The following is a 20,703-nucleotide window of genomic DNA, read 5'->3' as shown; positions in this document are numbered from 1 at the left end:
AAAAAGGTGGAGGGCCCCTGTCCTAGAATTTGAGCATACATATCCCCAGTGCAAACGTTAACACTGCTCGATCGCCTAATTACAGTTTGGCAAGATAAGGAGCACTCTGCGGGCTTGTTCATTCCTCCTCTACTGCCCAGGTGTCCCCCCCCTCCACACACACAAACACCCCCCCCCTTTGGTTTGGGGGCTAAGTACACTTAATGTGACGTCAGCACCACCATTTTTGATATTCATCATTCACCCAAAGCACCATTTGCACACCCACTTCCACAACCATGATTTCAAACTGCGGTTTGGCGCGACAGTGAAGGAAACTGTTGGTGCCAAAGCAATGCTAGCTAGAGTTAACCATGAGATGGCAAGACAGTAGGGAATGCCCACTCGAGGGGCGGAGCACACGAGGAATGAGGGAAGGACGCAAGTGGGTTGGGATCCTAGTTGCAGAGGGTCCCGGCTTCCGTTTTTAGCTATTTAAATTATTTCTTGTTTTACATTGTTGAAATTGATTTTATTTGTATGCTGCCCTGAGATCCTAATGATATAGGGAAGGATACAGATGTTCTAAATAAAATACTGCAAGCCATTCTGGATGGCATCCCTGGTTTTTGTTGCAGGGAAGCCAGTGCCTCATTAACAAGTATCTCACCCTTTCTACACATGCTCAAGGTTCCAACACCAGCATTTTATCCACACAACAACCTCACGAGGTAGACTAGTCTGACAGTGGGTGGCTCAGGGGTGCCGAACTTCTTTCAGCCTGAGGGCCGAATTCCATTTTGGAGAAGCTCTCAGGGGTCGCAGTCCAGTGGTGAGTGGCAGGGGGAAGCAAAACAGTGGGGCCAAAGGCAAAATGGGGAGGAGCATAAATACCAGCCTATTTTTAGCTTACAGCCCTTACTTTGGAAAGGGGATAAAACTGCACAAAAGACGGCTTCGTGACTGGCGCTAACAGCTTTAAGCTAAAATATGTTGGTATCTTCGGGGGCCTGCCCCCTTTTGCCTTAGGCCCTGCCCACCACTGGAAGGTGGCCCCCAAGAGCTTCTCCAAAATGGAGTTCAATGCTCGGTCTGAAAGAGGTTCAACACCCCTGCTTTAGGTGATATAGATAAGGTGGGCAGGTAGATAACTGCACCCACCGGTCACTTGAGTGAAGGAAGAGAAGGCTGCCGTCTCTGCCATTTCCGCTCACTGCTGCTTTCCCCAGCTGAGCTGGGACCTTCTGCTCTGGGTGGGAGGGTGGGTGGGATGTCAGGCGCCCCTGAACCTTTCCTGCTGTGGCGGGAGTGACGAGATGTTGGTATATTCCAACTAGGCCTCAGAAGGCCGAGGCCCCACCACGTGAAGCAGGTTCCCCCAACCTGCCACCCTCCAGATGTGTTGAACTACAACTCCCAGCATCCCTGTGGTCCAACACAACTGGAGGGTGGCAGGCTGGGGAAAAGCAGCTGTCAAGCCAGAGCCTTCTTCTGGCTGCATTACAGCCCGCTTCCAGGTACTCTGCGATGCTCAGCTTTTTCTTGGGGGGGCAGAGGCCCGTTTTTTAACTGCCAGACAGCACCACCACTACCACCACCTCTTCTGAGGGTGGGGGTGTCCTCTGCCCCCCCCCCGAGCCTCCCTTTCCAAAAAGGGGCTGATGAGACACCAGGAAATTTCTGCAAGGCCCAAGAAGGCGGAGGCCTCGCCCTGTAAGGTCAACATCTGAGAAGGTGTGTTGATCGTTGGGAGCTAAACAAATATATAGCTAAGAATTAGCACCCGGCTTCATTTCATTTCCTCCTCCCTCTCAACCCCTTTTCCTTTTGGTTCCTCCCTCCCAGACTCTTTTCTTTTTGACGGTAAGCCTGAGGGCAGGGCAGGGCGTGACTTTTTCACGTAGCCAAAGGTTGTTTACTCTGAATGGCTCTCTCCTGCAGAGAGAGTTCCCTCCATCCCCTGCGGCCTAATCCTTTTAACGGGAGATTGCCTTCTGTGTGCAAAACAGATGCTTAACCACCAACCAAGACAGTATGAGCGCAGACTCCTTTCGACCAGGGCTGCAGAACCTCTTTCAGCCCACAGCCGAATTCCATTTCGGAGGCTGCATTCCAGCGGTGGGCGGAGCTGAAGGCGAAAGTGGTGTGGCCAAAAAACCAGCATATTTTAACTTAAAGCTCTTGCTGCCAGAAACTAAGCCTCAAGAGAGGCATTTCAACCATCAGCCCAATTTTAAAGAAACAGCTGAATGTTTCTTCGCAGTATATGGCTACTAATGTTGAAGCCCCATCTTCCTCTTATTTTAGCATGGGGAGGAAATTTAGGACTTCCTTCCTTTGGCTTCCGAAGCGAGGCACAGCCAAACGCCCCCCAAAAGCTGGAAGAGAGTATGCATGCTTCATTGTAACAAACATTTCTTATCATAATAACAATAATAAAAAAGGAGCAGGAAGCAAAATTGCATTGGGGAAACAGTGTAGTTTGGATTCTAGCTTCTTTCCCTCCTCCTCCACCACATCCTTTCCACATTTCCACACCCATCAGCATCACCGTTGGCCAGGGGATGGGATGCAGGGAATTTAATTGAAGTGAGGTTGCCAATAAACAAACATGGGCCTGGCTGCTCTTCCCCGAACTGTCAGGGGAAAATCAGATTTTCGCTGTTTCCCTCTTATGACTTGCAGATAAAGGGACAGTTTGTAGTTGGTAGCAGGGCTGGCGGAGATCGGGCGAGCTCTCCATACGTTATTAAGATCTCAAAAGAGAAACATTCACATTAAAAGGAACCGGCGTCCCCATTTTTAGGAGCTTAGACACAGTCGTGGAGAGGGCTGTTCTCCCTGAAATGCTTCTGCTCAGAGCTGGGTCATTTCCTGAGTAATAGAGAGATTCTGTCACGCCTTTTTATTCTCCCAGTATTTTAGCATTTTAGCTTCCTAATCTTTTAGCTCTGGTGTTTTAAATCTGTATTTTAAATCTCCGCATTGCTGCTAGGTTTTATTCCGGTTGTACTGTTATAGCGTGGCTTTAAGCTTTCATATTTTACATTGTTTTATGCTGTACTTTGTGGTTTTAGTTTTTGTGAACCGCCCAGAGAGCTTCAGCTATTGGGTGGTATAGAAATTAAATAATTAAATAAAGGGTGGAATCCTATGCATGTTTAGACAGAAGGAAGTCCTACAACCCCCAGCATTCCCCAGCCAGCCAATAATTCAGGAATGAGACGGGGCCTTCTCAATAGTGTCCCCTATCCCATGGAAATCCCTTCCATGGCATGTTTGGCTGGGGAATGCTGGGAGTTGTAGAACTTTCTTCTGTCTAAACATGCATAGGATTGCACCCTAAATAAATAAATTCTGGGCCAGGAGTGGAGAAACTTAGGCGTAGGGTTCAAATCCAGTCCTCCAGGTCCCCCTAAACAGCCATGCCCCCCTCCACTGGCCCCATCCCCTTTCCTTCAACCACCAATCGTTTGGTGGTTTCCCAGCTTTTGCTTAGTTTTTAGTTTTTTAGTGACTGACAGTGCAAGCTTTAAGCTAAAATATGCTGGTATTTTTGGCATTCGGGGCCTGCCTCTTTTGGCTTCAGCTCCGCCCCTTTTGCACCTTTGGCCCCACCCACCACCGGAACATAGCCCCCGAGAGCTTCTCCAAAATGGAATGTGGCCCTTGGGCAGAAAGAGGTTCGACACCCCTGGTGTAAGATGAGGGTAGTGGGAAAGAATTGGTCTGTTTCAGCTCCTCACAGCTTATACTACCTTGGTTGGCTGGAACCCTGATCAGGAACACTTGGAGAGGGAAATATGCCTCCACCCCAGCAGCATGGTCTTCAAAGGCTTAGCTGGGAGGGGGTCATCTGTGAGGTCAGAGCACCTGGGGGGGATCATATGTGAGAAGACATCATGCAAGCACATCTTATGATTTTCATAAAGAAAATATGAAACCCACATGTAGGGTTGTGCATGATGCTTCTCCTATACACATGCATTTCATTCCATGTGCATGATGTATCCATGCTGGGAAAACCACAGTTGGCCGATTGCATGTCCACATGTTAAACTGAAGTAGGACTGTTACTTGTGATAGTAGGCATCCAATACGGGGGGGGGGGGCGTAGCTCAGGGGGAGAGCACATGCTCTTCATTCAAAGGTCCCTGGTTCAATCCCCGACATCTCAAAGTAAGGCAAGAAAAATGCTGCTGCCAGCCAGTGCACGCATCACTGAAATAGATGGCCCAATGGTCACACTAAGTATAAGCCAGCTTTTCCTATGCTATTTAAATCAGCCCTTTGTTCAGAGCCATGAAGACTGGCATCTCACTTTCATTTTAGGGGAAGAACTATCGATCAGGAATAGAGAACCTGTTTTGCAAGCAGAAGGCACCAGGTTCAAAACATCTCATCTCCAGACAAGGCTAGGAAAGAATCCTGCCTGACACCCTGGGGAGCTCCTGCAATATGAGGCAGATTCCTATGTTCCTATGAGAGAAATTCTTTTGGTTCACAGTGACATGAGAACTTACCTAATTTCGCACTTCCGTGCGAAGACCCAAACCAAAACTCAGCTAGCCTTTGAAATTCGCACGTATTTATTTATTTATTTTTATTGGAGAACACCATTGCAAGATAAGAGTTCCCCAGTCAAAAATGAGTACCAAAAAATGTGTATATTAGGGAAAAGTACAAACCAAAATCCCCTTCATGGATCACTGCCTTGTTGTGGCGAAGGGGCTTGCGTAACTCAGTGAAGCCATAAGCTATGCCATGCAGGGCCACCCAAGACGGACAGGTCATGGCAGAGAGTTCTGACAAAATGTGGTCCACTGGAGAAGGAAATGGCAACCCACTCCAGGATTCTTGCCAAGAAAACCCCATGGAACGTATCACAAGGCTAAAAGATATGACGCCGGAAGATGAGCCCCTCAGGTCGGAAGGTGTCCAATATGCTACTGGGGAAGAGCAGAGGGTATTTCCAAGTAGCGCCAGAAAGAGTGAAGCGGCTGGGCCAAACCCGAAAGGACACTCAGCTGTGGATGTGTCTGGTGGTGAAAAGAAAATCCGATGCTGTAAAGAACAATATTGTTTAGGAACCTGGAATGTCAGATCAATGAATCAAGGTAAGCTGGAGGTGGTCAAACATGAGATGGCAAGATTGAACATCGACATCTTGGGAATCAGCGAACTAAAATGGACAGGCATGGGCAAATTTAATTCAGGTGACCATCATATCTACTATTGTGGGCAAGAATCCCTTAGAAGAAATGGAGTAGCACTCATAGTCAACAAAAGGGTGGGAAAAGCAGTACTGGGGTACAATCTTAAAAACGATAGAATGATCTCAGTACGAATCCAAGGCAAACCATTCAACATCACAGTAATTCAAGTCTATGCCCCAACCACTGAGGCCGAAGAAGCTGAGGTTGATCGGATCTATGAAGACCTACAACACCTTCTAGAACTAACACCAAAAAAAGATGTCCTCTTCATCATAGGGGATTGGAATGCTAAAGTAGGAAGTCAAGAAATCACCGGGATAACAGGCAGGCATGGCCTTGGTGTACAAAATGAAGCAGGACAAAAGCTAATAGAGTTCTGCCAAGAGAACATGCTGATCATAGCAAACACTCTTTTCCAACAGCACAAGAGGCGACTCTACACATGGACGTCACCAGATGGTCAATATCGAAATCAGATTGATTATGTCCTTTGCAGCCAAAGATGGAGAAGCTCCATACAGTCAGTAAAAACAAGACCTGGAGCTGACTGTGGATCAGATCATGAGCTGCTTCTTGCAAAATTTCGGCTTAAATTGAAGAACGTCGGGAAAACCACTAAACCGTTCAGGTATGACCTAAATCATATCCCTGATGAATATACAGTGGAGGTGAGGAATAGATTTCAGGGATTAGACCTGATAGACAGAGTGCCTGAGGAACTATGGACGGAGGTCCGTAACATTGTTCAGGAGGCAGCAACGAAATCCGTCCCAAAGAAAAAGAAATGCAAGAAAGCAAAGTGGCTGTCTGATGAGGCTTTACAAGTAGCTCACGAAAGAAGGGAAGCGAAAAGCAAGGGAGAAAGGGGAAGATATACCCAACTGAATGCAGAGTTCCAGAGAATAGCAAGGAGAGACAAGAAGGCCTTCTTAAATGAACAATGCAAAGAAATCGAGGAAAACAACAGAATGGGAAAGACTAGAGATCTCTTCAAGAAAATTGGAGATCTCAAGGGAACGTTTTGTGCAAAGACGGGCATGATAAAGGACAAAGAAGGCAGGGACCTAACAGAAGCAGATGAGATTAAGAAGAGGTGGCAAGAATACACAGAAGAACTATACAGGAAAGATCTGAATGTCCCTGATAGCCATGATAGTGCGGTCACTGAACTTGAGCCGGACATCCTAGAGAGTGAAGTCAAGTGGGCCTTAGGAAGCATTAGTAACAACAAAGCTAGCGGAGATGACAGTATTCCAGCCGAGCTATTTAAAATCCTAAAAGATGATGCTGTTAAAGTGCTGCATTCAGTATGCCAACAAATCTGGAACACTCAACAGTGGCCACAAGACTGGAAAAGGTCAGTTTACATTCCAATTCCAAAGAAGGGCAACGCCAATGAGTGTTCAAACTACCGCACCATTGCGCTCATTTCACATGCCAGCAAGGTGATGCTCAAAATCCTACAAGCTAGGCTTCAGCAGTATGCGAACCGAGAACTACCGGAAGTACAAGCTGGGTTTCGAAGAGGCAGAGGAACTAGAGATCAAATCGCCAACATTCGCTGCATCATGGAGAAAGCAAGAGAATTCCAGAAAAACGTCTATTTCTGCTTCATTGACTACGCTAAAGCCTTTGATTGTGTGGATCACAACAAACTGTGGCAAATTCTGAAAGAGATGGGGGTACCAGACCACCTTACCTGTCTCTTGAGAAACCTGTACGAGGGTCAAGAAGCAACAGTAAGAACCAGACATGGAACAACCGATTGGTTCAAAATTGGAAAGGAGTACAACAAGGCTGCATATTGTCGCCCTGCTTATTTAACTTATATGCAGAGTACATCATGAGAAACGCCGGGTTGGATGAATCAGAGGTCGGAATTAAGATTGCCGGGAGAATTATCAACAACCTCCGATATGCAGACGATACCACCCTAATGGCAGAAAGCGAAGAGGATCTCAAGAGCCTCTTGTTGAGGGTGAAAGAGGAGAGTGCAAAAGCTGGTTTGAAACTCAACGTTAAAAAAACTAAGATCATGGCATCTGGCCCCATCACTTCCTGGCATATAGAAGGGGAAGAAATGGAAGCAGTGACAGATTTTACTTTCTTGGGCTCCAAGATCACCGCAGACGGTGACTGTAGCCATGAAATTAAAAGACGCTTGCTCCTTGGGAGGAAAGCTATGGCAAACCTAGACAGCATAGTAAGAAGCAGAGACATCACCTTGCCGACAAAGGTCCGTCTAATCAAAGCTATGGTTTTCCCAGTAGTAATGTATGGCTGTGAGAGCTGGACTATAAGGAAGGCTGAGCGCCGAAGAATTGATGCTTTCGAACTGTGGTGCTGGAGAAGACTCTTACGAGTCCCCTGGACTGCAAGGAGGTCAAATCAGTCCATCCTAAAGGAAATCAACCCTGACTGCTCATTGGAAGGACAGATACTGAAGCTGAAGCTCCAATATTTTGGCCACCTAATGCGAAGAGAAAACTCTCTGGAAAAGACCCTGATGCTGGGAAAGACTGAAGGCAAAAGGAGAAGGGGACGGCAGAGGATGAGATGGCTAGATAGCATCACGGATGCAATGAATATGAACTTGAGCACGCTCCGGGAGAGAGCGCAGGACAGGAAGGCCTGGCGTGCTATGGTCCATGGGGTCACGAAGAGTCGGACACGACTGAACAACAACAACAAACCAAAATACTTTATAATAGGAAAACTGCTTGCAAAAAAATAGTCTGTTAAACAAAATGATGTACAAGAATTTGTGCATTAGGAGAAATGCACAGAAAAATGCAGGTGAATTTTCATGTGACCTTAAAGAAAATGTTCAAAGTTCAGGACAAACCAAACATAAGACTGGAAAAATGAGAAACTGACAGAAACTGATATTGACAGATTTGTCCATCCCTAATAAAGAGCTCTAACTTTCCTGATGCCCTCCTCTTTATCTTTCCTCTCAGAAACCACATTTCTCTTCTTTTTTTTCAAAAGCTTTATTGAATTTTACATAAACGTACAGATATAAAAAACGTCTGGGCTCCTAAGGGACCTGGCCTGAATGATTCACCCAATTAGAACTTCATTTGGCTATTATGTAGGATATTGAACCACATCAATCAATTCAGGTTAAGATGAAGGGCTGAGAGAAAGAGAGAGAGACAAATGTCTATGGAAGTCTCTAAAGAATGGAGTCGTGGTGGGGATGGGGAAATCACATCGCTGAGATCAAGAGCAGGGAATCTCACTTTGTACTACAGAATCTTCTGGCCTTCTCAGCCTCTTGACAATGCCAACTTCCAATTAAAACAACAAAACACAAAATAAGGTTCTAGTCCTCGTTGTTATAAATGGCAGCTCAAGAGTAAAAAGGGTGGGGTCTGGGCATAATAAATGCACATTTTAAGTTACACACTTGATACATATCAGGAAATTCAGGTTTCCTTGCCACACCCATGACTGTGCCACGTCTTTACTTAGGGAAGCTTTGCTCCTCCTTCCTCCAGATCCTCAATTTCTTCCCCAGTATCCCCTGGGCCCCCACGTATAGCTTTCCCAGTGCCTCTCTTACCTCTTTTTGTTCCATCTCCACCAATTCTTCACCCTGCCTTCTCCGCTTAACTTCTGACCTGCCCCTTTTCCCGAGAACTTGAACTACGCATTTAAAAGTCTTGCGTGTCACACCTGCTCCTGGACTGTGCCCAGGAAAGTCTGCAGGTGAATGTGAGGGTCACATAACTGAGTACTCCCCTTACATCAAACACCTCCTGTCGACGGAAAGCTTAGCACATCCTGGAGAAAGGCCCTACAGCTAATCTTTTGCATGATAAGCTAGTTTCTGCAGGTGACAAATTTTTAGCAAGGCAGAGCAGGGTGGATTCAATTCAAATTTCCTCATTCGCAATCCTGGTACAGTCCAGGAGCGAATATGCCACATGAGATTTCTGAACGCACAGATTGTTTCAGACTGCAGGCATCCTAATCAGGAGGAGGAGGAGAAGCAGCAGAAGCATTTACAATTACATCTTTTTTATCCCTTATTTCCTCCATGGAACTCTAGGTGCCAATCAGCCTCCACAACCTGGTGCCTTCCAGATGTATTGGACTACAACTCCCATAAATCTGGGCCAGCATGGACAATGGTCAGGGATCATGGGAGTTGTAGCCCAAAACATCGGGGGGGGGGGCGGCAAGCGTTTTCCTAACCCTGCTGTATCCACTACACCACACTGGCTCTTCATGTATATGGTTTCAACACTTCAAAGTGCTTCAGAGCCATGATCTTCTTGCAACCCTTACACAGACACCCTGTCAGGTAGGCCAACATGGTTGTCCTGAGATTGCTGAGGCTGAGAAAGACTTACTAAGGCTGCCTAGTGAGTTCACGGCAGAGGCAAAATTCCCAATTTGTAGCTCGGCTTTTTATAGCCTCACAGGACACTTTGGGCACAGGTGTTATTAAACAAGCGCCTGTCTTAATAGGTACAGCCATCACGAAGTGAGATTTTCCAAGGACGAGGAGGCATGCATACAACAAAAAGTCGCAGATTTTATAAACATAGTGGGGTTGGCAAGTGGCAGCCCGTGAACTAAATCTGGCCCACAGACCCAATTGGCCCACCCCTCTTTTCTATTGTAGTTAGTAGAAAATGCCTTTTGACCTCACTTAAGCCCTCCCCAGAGCTGGAACCAAGGAGGAGGGGTGAATGCCAGAAACCCACAATCTTCTTCTCTTTCCCAGGATTAGCAGCCTAAGAATACCTCAGCCAGCTCCAAGGACACTGGTGGAAGAGTGAGCCGAGGGCAAAGACTTGGCTCGACGCTGTCCCATCTCCTACGCAACGCCAACAAGAATGGAGACCATCAGGGGTGAGGGTCACTTCAGACCCCAGCTCACTACACTTAGTTCAGGCCAAGTCACAATTCTCTGGCTTCCACCAGCAAAATACCCCCACTGGGGGGTGGGGGGTGTTGGGGCCTCTTATTTCCAAATCGGCTTGATTTTTGCAAGCTGCCCTGGAAACATTTTGTTTTGTTGTTGTTTTGACATCAAAGCATATCAATTCAGAAAAGGAAGGCAGGCAGGCAGGCAGGCAGGCAGGCAAACACACTCTGCTCCAGAGTGGCCTTATAGCCTTAGGCTGCAATGCTGTACTCACTTACCCGGGAGTGAGCCCCATTAAACTCAATGGGGTTTAGTTCTGAGTAGACACCTACAGAGTTGGAACAATAAGTTGAAATATTTAAATTGCACATATGTAGTGCATTTGGCTGGCAATCTTTAGCACAGTGTTGTCCAACCTCATGCCCCCCAGATGTGTTGGACTACAACACTCATCATTCCCCATGGTGGCTGGGGGACGCTGGGAGTTGTAGTCCAACACATCTGAAAGGCTCCAGGTTGGGGAAGGCTGCTTTAGCAGCTGGAGAGATAGTGGGGGAAACTCAGCTAGAGAAAGACGCTTCTCTCGACAGGGGGATGTCCTGACAGGCAAAAGCTCTGCACCTCCGTGGCAAGAGGAAATGCTTTGTGGCAGGGGTATCAAACCTCTTTCAGCCGGGGCAGCATTCCAGTGGTGGGCGTGGCCAGAGACAAAAGGGGAGGGGCCAAATACAAAAAAATACCAGTGTATTTTCCCTTAAAGCTCCTGCTGCTGGCAAGTATGTCTTTGGAGAGGCATTTCAACCTTTTAGAAGGGTTGATGCACAAAAGCCAGATAACCAACAAGTAAACAGTGGTTAGAAGAAGACGCAGCATGGCAAAGGTTAACCTGTCATGTGTCGAAAATAATCCAGAAATGAGCAATTTCCACGTAGCATCCATTCATTATATGAAGTGGTGGTAATATTATACGAGTAATGAAGCCAAGAACATTAGAGCAGGCCGGATGGATCAGACCAAGGGTCAAGCTAGTCCAGCACCCTGTTTCCCAAGCAAATATCCTTCTGGGAAGCGCTTTCCTCTTTTTGCCCCCTCTGCTGCCCCACAGTAAACGGCATTCAGAGGAATGTCATCTCTGAACACTGGAAATTCCAGTTAGCTAACACAGTTGCAGTATTCAGCTAATATGAACGTGCTTCAATGCCAATAACAGAATAAGTAATCAACAGAAGTAATGTTGGTATATCTCTTCACAACAGCTTTTTAGGACCACCGTCCTTCCTATGATGGGGAAAGATGCAGGTCAGGTTTCACATATCTCTTCCTCAGGAAGAGGGGAAATTTCATAAAGGGAAATTCTTAAGAAGAGAGGGATGGTCCATCAAGCCCAGTATTGTCTACTTTGACCAGCACCGCCTATCTGATCAGCTACTCCGGCCGACACCGCCTCTCCCATCAGCCACTCTGGCCGGCGGCACTTGTCAGGTAGAGTCTTTCCCAGCTCCTAGCCAAGAACCTTCTAGATGGAGATGCCGGGAAATGAATCTGTGAGCTCTGCACACAATGCATATGCCGTCTGCTGAGCCATGGGTCTCTCTCAAAGATATGCGAGGGCAGAGGGGTCTTATGCACCTTTCTGGTGAGAAGGGAGGGACATGATGGAGAGGGCTGAATATTTGCCTGATAGGCCAGCAATGCAGAGCGTTAAAGTCCTGCCCATCCCCGAATACCCCTCTTAGTATTTTTTCCCAACCTCAGGAAAAAATTACAGGGCCCACCTGTTCCTCCTTCTCACTATGCAGAGACTGTGTGCATGCATGTGGGAATTATGAGATGGATTTTCCAGAGATCAAAACAGCCCAGCCCTAAGGAGAGTTTTAAGATCATACGGAGAGCTGTCCTAGATCAGCCCAAAGATCCACCTCATCCAGCATTCTGTTCACACAGTGGCCAACCAGCTGCCTGTGGGAAACCCACAAGTAGGACACGAGTGCAACAGCACCCTCCTGCCCATGTTCCCCAGCAACTGGTGTACACAGGCTCACTGCCTCTGGTACTGGAGGTAGCACAGAGCCATCAGGACTAGTAACCACTGATAGCCTTTTCCTCCAGGAACTTGTCCAACCCTCTTTTAAAGCCATCCAAATGGGTGGCCATCACTACATCTTGTGGTAGTGAATTCTATAGTTTAACTACGGTAGGGAAGAAATCATCCCCTAGAATGGCTTTCTGCTCTCCCAGGGGATGGAGGAAGTGGGTGCCCTTTGCCTCTTAATGGGAGGGAGTGGAGTGGTATTGGGGAGGGAGTGGAGGAAGAAGAGGCCAGTCTCCCCCTCCGCCTTTGCTTGCTTGAACTTCTGTCATACCCATTTCAAAAAATCAGTGCTCCATGGGGAGAAGATGGGTGCCTCTGTTTCACTGTAATGTATACATAAGACCCTAAGAAGAGCCCTGCTGGATCAGACCAAGCGTGCATCCAGTCCAGAATTCCATTCACCCAGTGGCCAACCAGCGGCCGACCAAGAACGCACAAGCAGGACATGAGCGCAACGGCACCCTCCCGCCCATGTTCCCTAGCAACTGGTGCACACAGGCCCACCGCCTCTAGTACTAGAAGCAGCACACAGCCATCAGGACCAGCAGCCATTGATAGCCTTCTCCTCCAGGAATTTGTCAACCTCCTTTTTAAAGCCATCCAAATTGGTGGCCATCACTACATCCTGTGGCAGTGAATTCCATAGTTTAACTATACACTGTGTGAAAGGACTTCATTTTATTTGTCCTGAGTTTCCCACCAATCAGCTTCGTGGGATGTCCCTGGGTTCTAGTATTATATGAGAGAGAGAGAGAGAGAGAGAGAGAGAGAGCGCAATGTCTCCTTGTCCACATTCTCCACACCATGCATAATCTTCCACACCTCTATCTTGTCTCCCCCTTACCCTCCCTTTTTCCAAGCTAAACAGTCCCAGCTGTTGTAACCTTCCTTCACTGGGGAGTTGCTCCAGCCCCTTGATCAAAGGTCCACCTCATCCAGCACTCTGTTCACACAGTGGCCAACCAGCTGCCTACGGGAAACCCACAAGTAGGACATGAGTGCAACAGCACCCTCCCGCCCATGTTCCCCAGCAACTGGTGTACACAAGCTCACAGTTGCCCTTTTCTGCATTCATTTAGTGGTTAAGACGCTGAACTGCAGACTGGAAGGTCGGCAGGTCAGCAGTTCAAGACCCGAGCGCCGCGTGACGGAGCGAGCTCCCGCCTTCAGTCCCAGCTCCTGCCAACCTAGCAGTTCGAAAGCAAGAAATTGCAAGTAAATAGGTAATTAGGGGCCGCGGTGGCTTAGTGGTTAAGACGCTGAACTGCAGACTGGAAGGTCGGCAGGTCAGCAGTTCGAGACCCGAGTGCCGCGTGACGGAGTGAGCTCCCGCCTTCAGTCCCAGCTCCTGCCAACCTAGCAGTTCGAAAGCAAGAAATTGCAAGTAAATAGGTAATTAGGGGCCGCGGTGGCTTAGTGGTTAAGACGCTGAACTGCAGACTGGAAGGTCGGCAGGTCAGCAGTTCGAGACCCGAGTGCCGCGTGACGGAGTGAGCTCCCGCCTTCAGTCCCAGCTCCTGCCAACCTAGCAGTTCGAAAGCAAGAAATTGCAAGTAAATAGGTAATTAGGGGCCGCGGTGGCTTAGTGGTTAAGACGCTGAACTGCAGACTGGAAGGTCGGCAGGTCAGCAGTTCGAGACCCGAGTGCCGCGTGACGGAGTGAGCTCCCGCCTTCAGTCCCAGCTCCTGCCAACCTAGCAGTTCGAAAGCAAGAAATTGCAAGTAGATAAATAGGTGCCGCCTCGGCGGGAAAGGTGACAGCGTTCCATGCGCCTCGGTGTTCAGTCACGCCGGCCACATGGCCACGGAAGCGTCTTCGGACAGCGCTGGCTCTTCGGCTTAGAAACGGGGATGAGCACCGCACCCTAGAGTCGGACACGACTGGTTGGGGACACCTTCACCTTTACCTTTTTATGCTTTAAATGTGTTTTATTCTTTTTAAGGTTTCGTCATAAATCACCTCACACTGCTCCTTGGGTAGATTAAAAACACATCAAATAGGAGCTCAATCCTATGCATGCTTAGAGAGAGAGAAGTCGGGGGGGGGGGCAACCAGCCTCCCCCCTTCCCCACCGTGGGGGAGCAGAAAAATCCATGCAGAGGATTCACCTCCTCCCCTTTTTTCTGGCATGTGGGGAAGGGGGTTGCAGAGGGAGGAACGGCCTTGGGAAGGGGGCGCTGGCCTCCTCCACCCCCCCCATTACAGGGCAAGGGCACCCACCTCCTCATCCCCCGGGGGGGCAGAACGACTTTTTAGGGGGCTTCCCTTGTGCCCTTTCCTGAAATGTGGGGGAAAGAGTGAAGGGGGGGAGCAGCCGGGGAGCAGCCGGCCTCCCCCGCCCCCCCCCACGGGGCAAAGGGCACCGGCCCCCGCTCCCCCCGCGAGGGAGCCCTCGGGAAGGGCGAGGAGGAGAGCTCGGGAGGCCCCGCCGCCCGCTCTCCGCCTCGCCGGGCCGGGCCGGGCCGCGCCGGGGGTCCCTGCCGAGGCGTCTCCCCGCCCAGCCGCCGCTTACCTGCCCAGGCTGCTCTGCCTGCTCGGAGGAGGCCATGTTTCCAGACCCGGCTAATCCACCCGCGGGTGGCGCGGATTTGGAAGGAGGGCGGCTCCCCCGCGCAGGAGAGGCGAGCCGGGCGGAAGCAGCCGAGCGCCGAGGCGCCGATCGACCAGGGGGGCCCGGCCTCGGCTCAGGCGGCGCGCAGGTGTCGGCCGGGGCGGGGGGAGGTCAGGGGTGGCGGAAGGCGAGCGAGCGAGCGAGAGAGAAGGGGGGAGAGAGAAAGGGAGGGAGAAAGATAAAGAGGAGGAGGAGGAGGAGGAGGAGAAGAAGAAAGGGAGGGGGAGAGAGAGATAAAGGGAGGGAGAAAGATAGTAGGAGGAGGAGGAGGAGGAGGGAGATAAAGAGGAGGAGGAGGAGGAGGAGGAGGAGGAGGAGGGAGGGAGGGAGGGAGAAGAAAAGGGGAGAGAGAAATGAGGAGGAGGAGGAGGAGAAGAAAGGGAGGGGGAGAGAGAAAGGGAGAGTGAGAGAAAGGGAGGGAGAAAGAGGAGGAGGAGGGAAGGGAGAGAGAGAAGAAAAGGGGAGAGAGAAAGGGAGGGAGAAAGATAAAGAGGAGAAGGAGAAGAAGAAGAAGAAGAAGAAAGGGAGGGGGGAGAGAGAGAGAAAGGGAGAGAGAGCGAAAGGGGGAGAGAGAGAGAGAAGAAAAGGAGAGAGAGAAGAAAAGGGGAGAGAGAAAGGGAGGGAGAAAGATAAAGAGGAGAAGGAGAAGGAGAAGAAGAAAGGGAGGGGGAAAGAGAGATAAAGGGAGAGAAAGATAGGAGGAGGAGGAGGGAGGGGGAGAGAAGAAAAGGGGAGAGAGAAGAAAAGGGGAGAGAGAAAGGGAGGGAGAAAGATAAAGAGGAGAAGGAGAAGAAGAAGAAGAAGAAAGGGAGGGGGGAGAGAGAGAGAAAGGGAGAGAGAGCGAAAGGGGGAGAGAGAGAGAGAGAGAGAGAAGAAAAGGAGAGAGAGAAGAAAAGGGGAGAGAGAAAGGGAGGGAGAAAGATAAAGAGGAGAAGGAGAAGGAGAAGAAGAAAGGGAGGGGGAAAGAGAGATAAAGGGAGAGAAAGATAGGAGGAGGAGGAGGGAGGGGGAGAGAAGAAAAGGGGAGAGAGAAAGGGAGGGAGAAAGATAAAGAGGAGAAGGAGAAGAAGAAAGGGAGGGGGAAAGAGAAAGGGAGGGAGAAAGGAGAGAAGAAAAGGAGAGAGAGAGAGAACAAAGGGGAGAGAGAAAGGGAGGGAGAAAGATAAAGAGGAGGAGGAGGAGGAGAAGAAGAAGAAAGGGAGGGGGAGAGAGAGATAAAGGGAGGGAGAAAGATAGTAGGAGGAGGAGGAGGAGGAGGGAGATAAAGAGGAGGAGGAGGAGGGAGGGAGGGAGGGAGGGAGAAGAAAAGGGGAGAGAGAAATGAGGAGGAGGAGGAGGAGAAGAAAGGGAGGGGGAGAGAGAAAGGGAGAGTGAGAGAAAGGGAGGGAGAAAGAGGAGGAGGAGGGAAGGGAGAGAGAGAAGAAAAGGGGAGAGAGAAAGGGAGGGAGAAAGATAAAGAGGAGAAGGAGAAGAAGAAGAAGAAGAAAGGGAGGGGGGAGAGAGAGAGAAAGGGAGAGAGAGCGAAAGGGGGAGAGAGAGAGAGAAGAAAAGGAGAGAGAGAAGAAAAGGGGAGAGAGAAAGGGAGGGAGAAAGATAAAGAGGAGAAGGAGAAGGAGAAGAAGAAAGGGAGGGGGAAAGAGAGATAAAGGGAGAGAAAGATAGGAGGAGGAGGAGGGAGGGGGGAGAGAAGAAAAGGGGAGAGAGAAGAAAAGGGGAGAGAGAAAGGGAGGGAGAAAGATAAAGAGGAGAAGGAGAAGAAGAAGAAGAAGAAGAAGAAGAAGAAGAAAGGGAGGGGGGAGAGAGAGAGAAAGGGAGAGAGAGCGAAAGGGGGAGAGAGAGAGAGAGAGAGAGAGAGAAGAAAAGGAGAGAGAGAAGAAAAGGGGAGAGAGAAAGGGAGGGAGAAAGATAAAGAGGAGAAGGAGAAGAAGAAAGGGAGGGGGAAAGAGAGATAAAGGGAGAGAAAGATAGGAGGAGGAGGAGGGAGGGGGAGAGAAGAAAAGGGGAGAGAGAAAGGGAGGGAGAAAGATAAAGAGGAGAAGGAGAAGAAGAAAGGGAGGGGGAAAGAGAAAGGGAGGGAGAAAGGAAGAGAGAAGAAAAGGAGAGAGAGAGAGAACAAAGGGGAGAGAGAAAGGGAGGGAGAAAGATAAAGAGGAGGAGGAGGAGGAGAAGAAGAAGAAAGGGAGGGGGAGAGAGAGATAAAGGGAGGGAGAAAGATAGGAGGGGGAGGAGGAGGAGGGGGAGGAGGGAGATAAAGAGGAGGAGGAGGAGGAGGAGGGAGGGAGAAGAAAAGGGGAGAGAGAAATGAGGAGGAGGAGGAGAAGAAAGGGAGGGGGAGAGAGAAAGGGAGAGTGAGAGAAAGGGAGGGAGAAAGAGGAGGAGGAGGGAAGGGAGAGAGAGAAGAAAAGGGGAGAGAGAAAGGGAGGGAGAAAGATAAAGAGGAGAAGGAGAAGAAGAAGAAGAAGAAAGGGAGGGGGGAGAGAGAGAGAAAGGGAGAGAGAGCAAAAGGGGGAGAGAGAGAGAGAAGAAAAGGAGAGAGAGAAGAAAAGGGGAGAGAGAAAGGGAGGGAGAAAGATAAAGAGGAGAAGGAGAAGAAGAAAGGGAGGGGGAAAGAGAGATAAAGGGAGAGAAAGATAGGAGGGGGGAGAGAAGAAAAGGGGAGAGAGAAGAAAAGGGGAGAGAGAAAGGGAGGGAGAAAGATAAAGAGGAGAAGGAGAAGAAGAAGAAGAAGAAAGGGAGGGGGGAGAGAGAGAGAAAGGGAGAGAGAGCGAAAGGGGGAGAGAGAGAGAGAAGAAAAGGAGAGAGAGAAGAAAAGGGGAGAGAGAAAGGGAGGGAGAAAGATAAAGAGGAGAAGGAGAAGAAGAAAGGGAGGGGGAAAGAGAGATAAAGGGAGAGAAAGATAGGAGGAGGAGGAGGGAGGGGGGAGAGAAGAAAAGGGGAGAGAGAAAGATGAGGAGGAGGAGGAGAAAGGGAGGGAAGGGAGAGAGAGAGAGAGAGGGAGAGCGAGAAGAAAAGGGGAGAGAGAAAGGGAGGGAGAAAGATAAAGAGGAGAAGGAGAAGAAGAAAGGGAGGGGGAAAGAGAAAGGGAGGGAGAAAGGAAGAGAGAAGAAAAGGAGAGAGAGAGAACAAAGGGGAGAGAGAAAGGGAGGGAGAAAGATAAAGAGGAGGAGGAGGAGGAGGAGGAGAAGAAAGGGAGGGGGAGAGAGAGAAAGGGAGGGAGAAAGATAGGAGGAGGAGGAGCGGGGGAGGGAGGGAGGGAGATAAGGAGGAGGGGGAGGGAGGGGGAGAGAGAGAAAGGGGGAGAGAAGAAAAGGGGAGAGAAGAAAAGGGGAGAGAGAAAGATGAGGTGGAGGAGGAGAAGAAGAAGAAGAAAGGGAGGGGGAGAGAGAGAAAGGGAGAGTGAGAGAAAGGGAGGGAGAAAGAGGAGGAGGAGGAGGAGAAAGGGAGGGAGGAGACAGAAAGGGAGAGAGAGAGAAAGGGAGAGAGCGAGAAGAAAAGGGGAGAGAGAAAGGGAGGGAGAAAGATAAAGAGGAGGAGGAGAAGGAGAAGAAGAAGAAGAAAGGGAGGGGGAGAGAGAGAAAGGGAGGGAGAAAGGAAGAGAGAAGAAAAGGAGAGAGAAAGATGAGGAGGAGGAGGAGAAGAAGAAAGGGAGGGGGAGAGGGAGAGCGAGAAAGGGAGCGAGAGAGAGAAGAAAAGGGGAGAGAGAAAGGGAGGGAGAAAGATAAAGAGGAGGCGGAGAAGGAGAAGAAGAAAGGGAGGGGGAGAGAGAGAAAGGGAGGGAGAAAGGAAGAGAGAAGAAGAGGAGAGAGAAAGATGAGGAGGAGGAGAAGAAGAAGAAAGGGAGGGGGAGAGGGAGAAAGGGAGAGAGAGAGAAAGAGGAGGAGGAGGAGAAAGGGAGGGAGGAGAGAGAGAAAGGGAGAGAGAAGAAAAGGGGAGAGAGAAAGGGAGGGAGAAAGATAGGGGAGGGGGAGGGAGAAAGATAGGGGAGGGGGAGAGAGAGAAGAAGAGGAGGAGGAGGAGGAGGCTGGACAGCCATCTGTCGGGGATGCTCTGACTCGGATTCCTGCATTGAGCAGGGGGTTGGACTCGATGGACTTGTAGGCCCTTTCCAACCCTACTGTTCTATGATTCTATGAGAAAGGGAGAGAGAGGGGAGAAAAGGAGAAAGAGAGAGGAGAAAAGGGGGGGAGAGAGAGAGAGAGAGAAACACAAGGAGAGGGAGGGAGAAAGATAGAGAGGAGGAGGAGGAGGAGGAGGAGAAAGGGAGGGGAGAGAGAGACAGAAAGTGAGCGAGATAGAAATGGAGGGGGGAGCGAGAGAGAGAAAGGAAAGGGGGGAGAAAGATAAAGGAAAGAAGGGAGGAGAGAGAGAAAGGGAGAGAAAGTCTTGTGGCACCGTAAAAGACTGGCAGATGGGCATGTCTGCTCAGAAGTAAATCCTATAGTGTTCAATGGAGTTTACTCCCTTGGTAAGCATGCATAGGATTGCAGCCTTATAGTGCACTGCAATCCAATGCCTGTCTATTAGAGGTGAGTGCATTCCTATGCACATCTCCTCAGAAGGAAGCCCCACTGTGTTCAATGTGTTAATTTACCTGAACTTATATTATTGCATAGTCTCCTCATGTTCTTGTCCATTCCTTAACTGACTGAATTGGTGTGTGTTTTTTTCTCCCTCTCCAGCATTTGGCATATACAATTCTTGCTGCTACAATCATATAAGCAATAATTTCTCTGTTATTTCTCTCTTATACTGAAATGTCTCTGTTAAACTGATACTTCTTGTATAGGTTAGCAAAAACAAAATAGGGTCCAGGTGAGTCATGTAAGCTGTTATTCCATTCATTGATTTTGCAGTAGATCTCCAGTACTGCTTTGCCTTCCCCAACCTGCTGCCCTCTGGATGTTTTGCACTTCAACTCCCATCAGCCCCACACAGCATGGCCAGTGATCAGGAATGCTGGGATTTCTAGTCAAAAACTTCTAGAGGGCACGAGGTTGAGCAGGGGTGGGAAATTTGTGGTCCTCCACATGTTTTTCCTACATCTCCCATCATCCTTCACCATTGGCTATGCTGGCTAAGGCTGATGGGAGTTGTAGGGCAGAACATCTGGAGAGCCACAGGTTGTCTGAGATCCTGAGATTTGGGAAGGCTGCTTCAGGACATCACCACCATACATTAATAAACACCCAACACAAGGATTTTGTTTTTAATGTGGAATCCCCCTGCAAGGCAGTGCTTCTTAAACATTTCTGCAAGGAGGGAGGTGTAGGGTGACTCGATGGAAAGGAAGACTGGGCTCCTTCAAATTGGGGTTTGATTTGCATCACGGTTCTGCCCTGGCCTCTGTTTTAATTTCCAAAGCTGAACCTGAACACATGAAGCAAGAGATGCTAATCTTACATAAAGCAGCATCTAAAAGCCTGAGCACCTGATGAGGGGGCAGCCACCCTTGTTTAGATCTCTCCCCTGATATGAACACAAATCCCTTAGGCACATTACTCTCTCTGAACCTTACTCTCCTCAGTCTGCAATATGGGGACAAGAATACCTACCTTACAGGGTCGTTGTAAGGATTTACAATGAGATCCGGAGTACTGTGTCCTGTTCTGGGCAGCAGATTCAAAGAAGGACATTGACAAACTGGACTGGAGTGTGTCCAGAGGAGGGTGTCAAAATCAAGCCCTATGAAGAATGGTTGAAGGAGCTGGATACGTTTAGCCTGGAGAAGATTAAAGGGATATATGATAGCACATTACATCAGAGGTGGGCGACTTGTGGCTCTCCAGATGTTTTGACCTACAACTCCCATCATCCCTTGTTGTTGGCTATGCTGGCCAGGGCTGATGGGAGTTGTTGGCCCAAACTTTTGGAGGGCTACAGGCTCCCCACACCTGTATTAGATAATGCAACAGAGAATTGACA

The 20,703-nt window shown here is 49.2% G+C and overlaps 1 protein-coding gene across 1 annotated transcript in view; it reads right to left on the bottom strand.

Moving 5' to 3' along the window:
* Window positions 1-14,749, bottom strand: part of PEX14 (peroxisomal biogenesis factor 14) — a 154,612-nt gene extending 139,863 nt beyond the window's left edge. The window contains exon 1 of the mRNA XM_084822256.1: window positions 14,683-14,749. Coding sequence (XP_084678382.1) covers window positions 14,683-14,718 — 36 coding nt within the window. The 5' untranslated portion in view covers window positions 14,719-14,749. The remainder of the gene's footprint in view (window positions 1-14,682) is intronic.
* Between the last annotated feature and the right edge of the window lie 5,954 nt (window positions 14,750-20,703).

The sequence above is a fragment of the Heloderma suspectum genome, chromosome 15 (genome assembly GCF_057233095.1).
Source record: "Heloderma suspectum isolate Gila_16-S chromosome 15, 16-S_ref, whole genome shotgun sequence".
Classification (NCBI taxonomy): domain Eukaryota; kingdom Metazoa; phylum Chordata; class Lepidosauria; order Squamata; family Helodermatidae; genus Heloderma; species Heloderma suspectum.
Note: the sequence above shows the minus strand (reverse complement) of the source record. Positions and strands in the feature narration are given on the sequence as shown.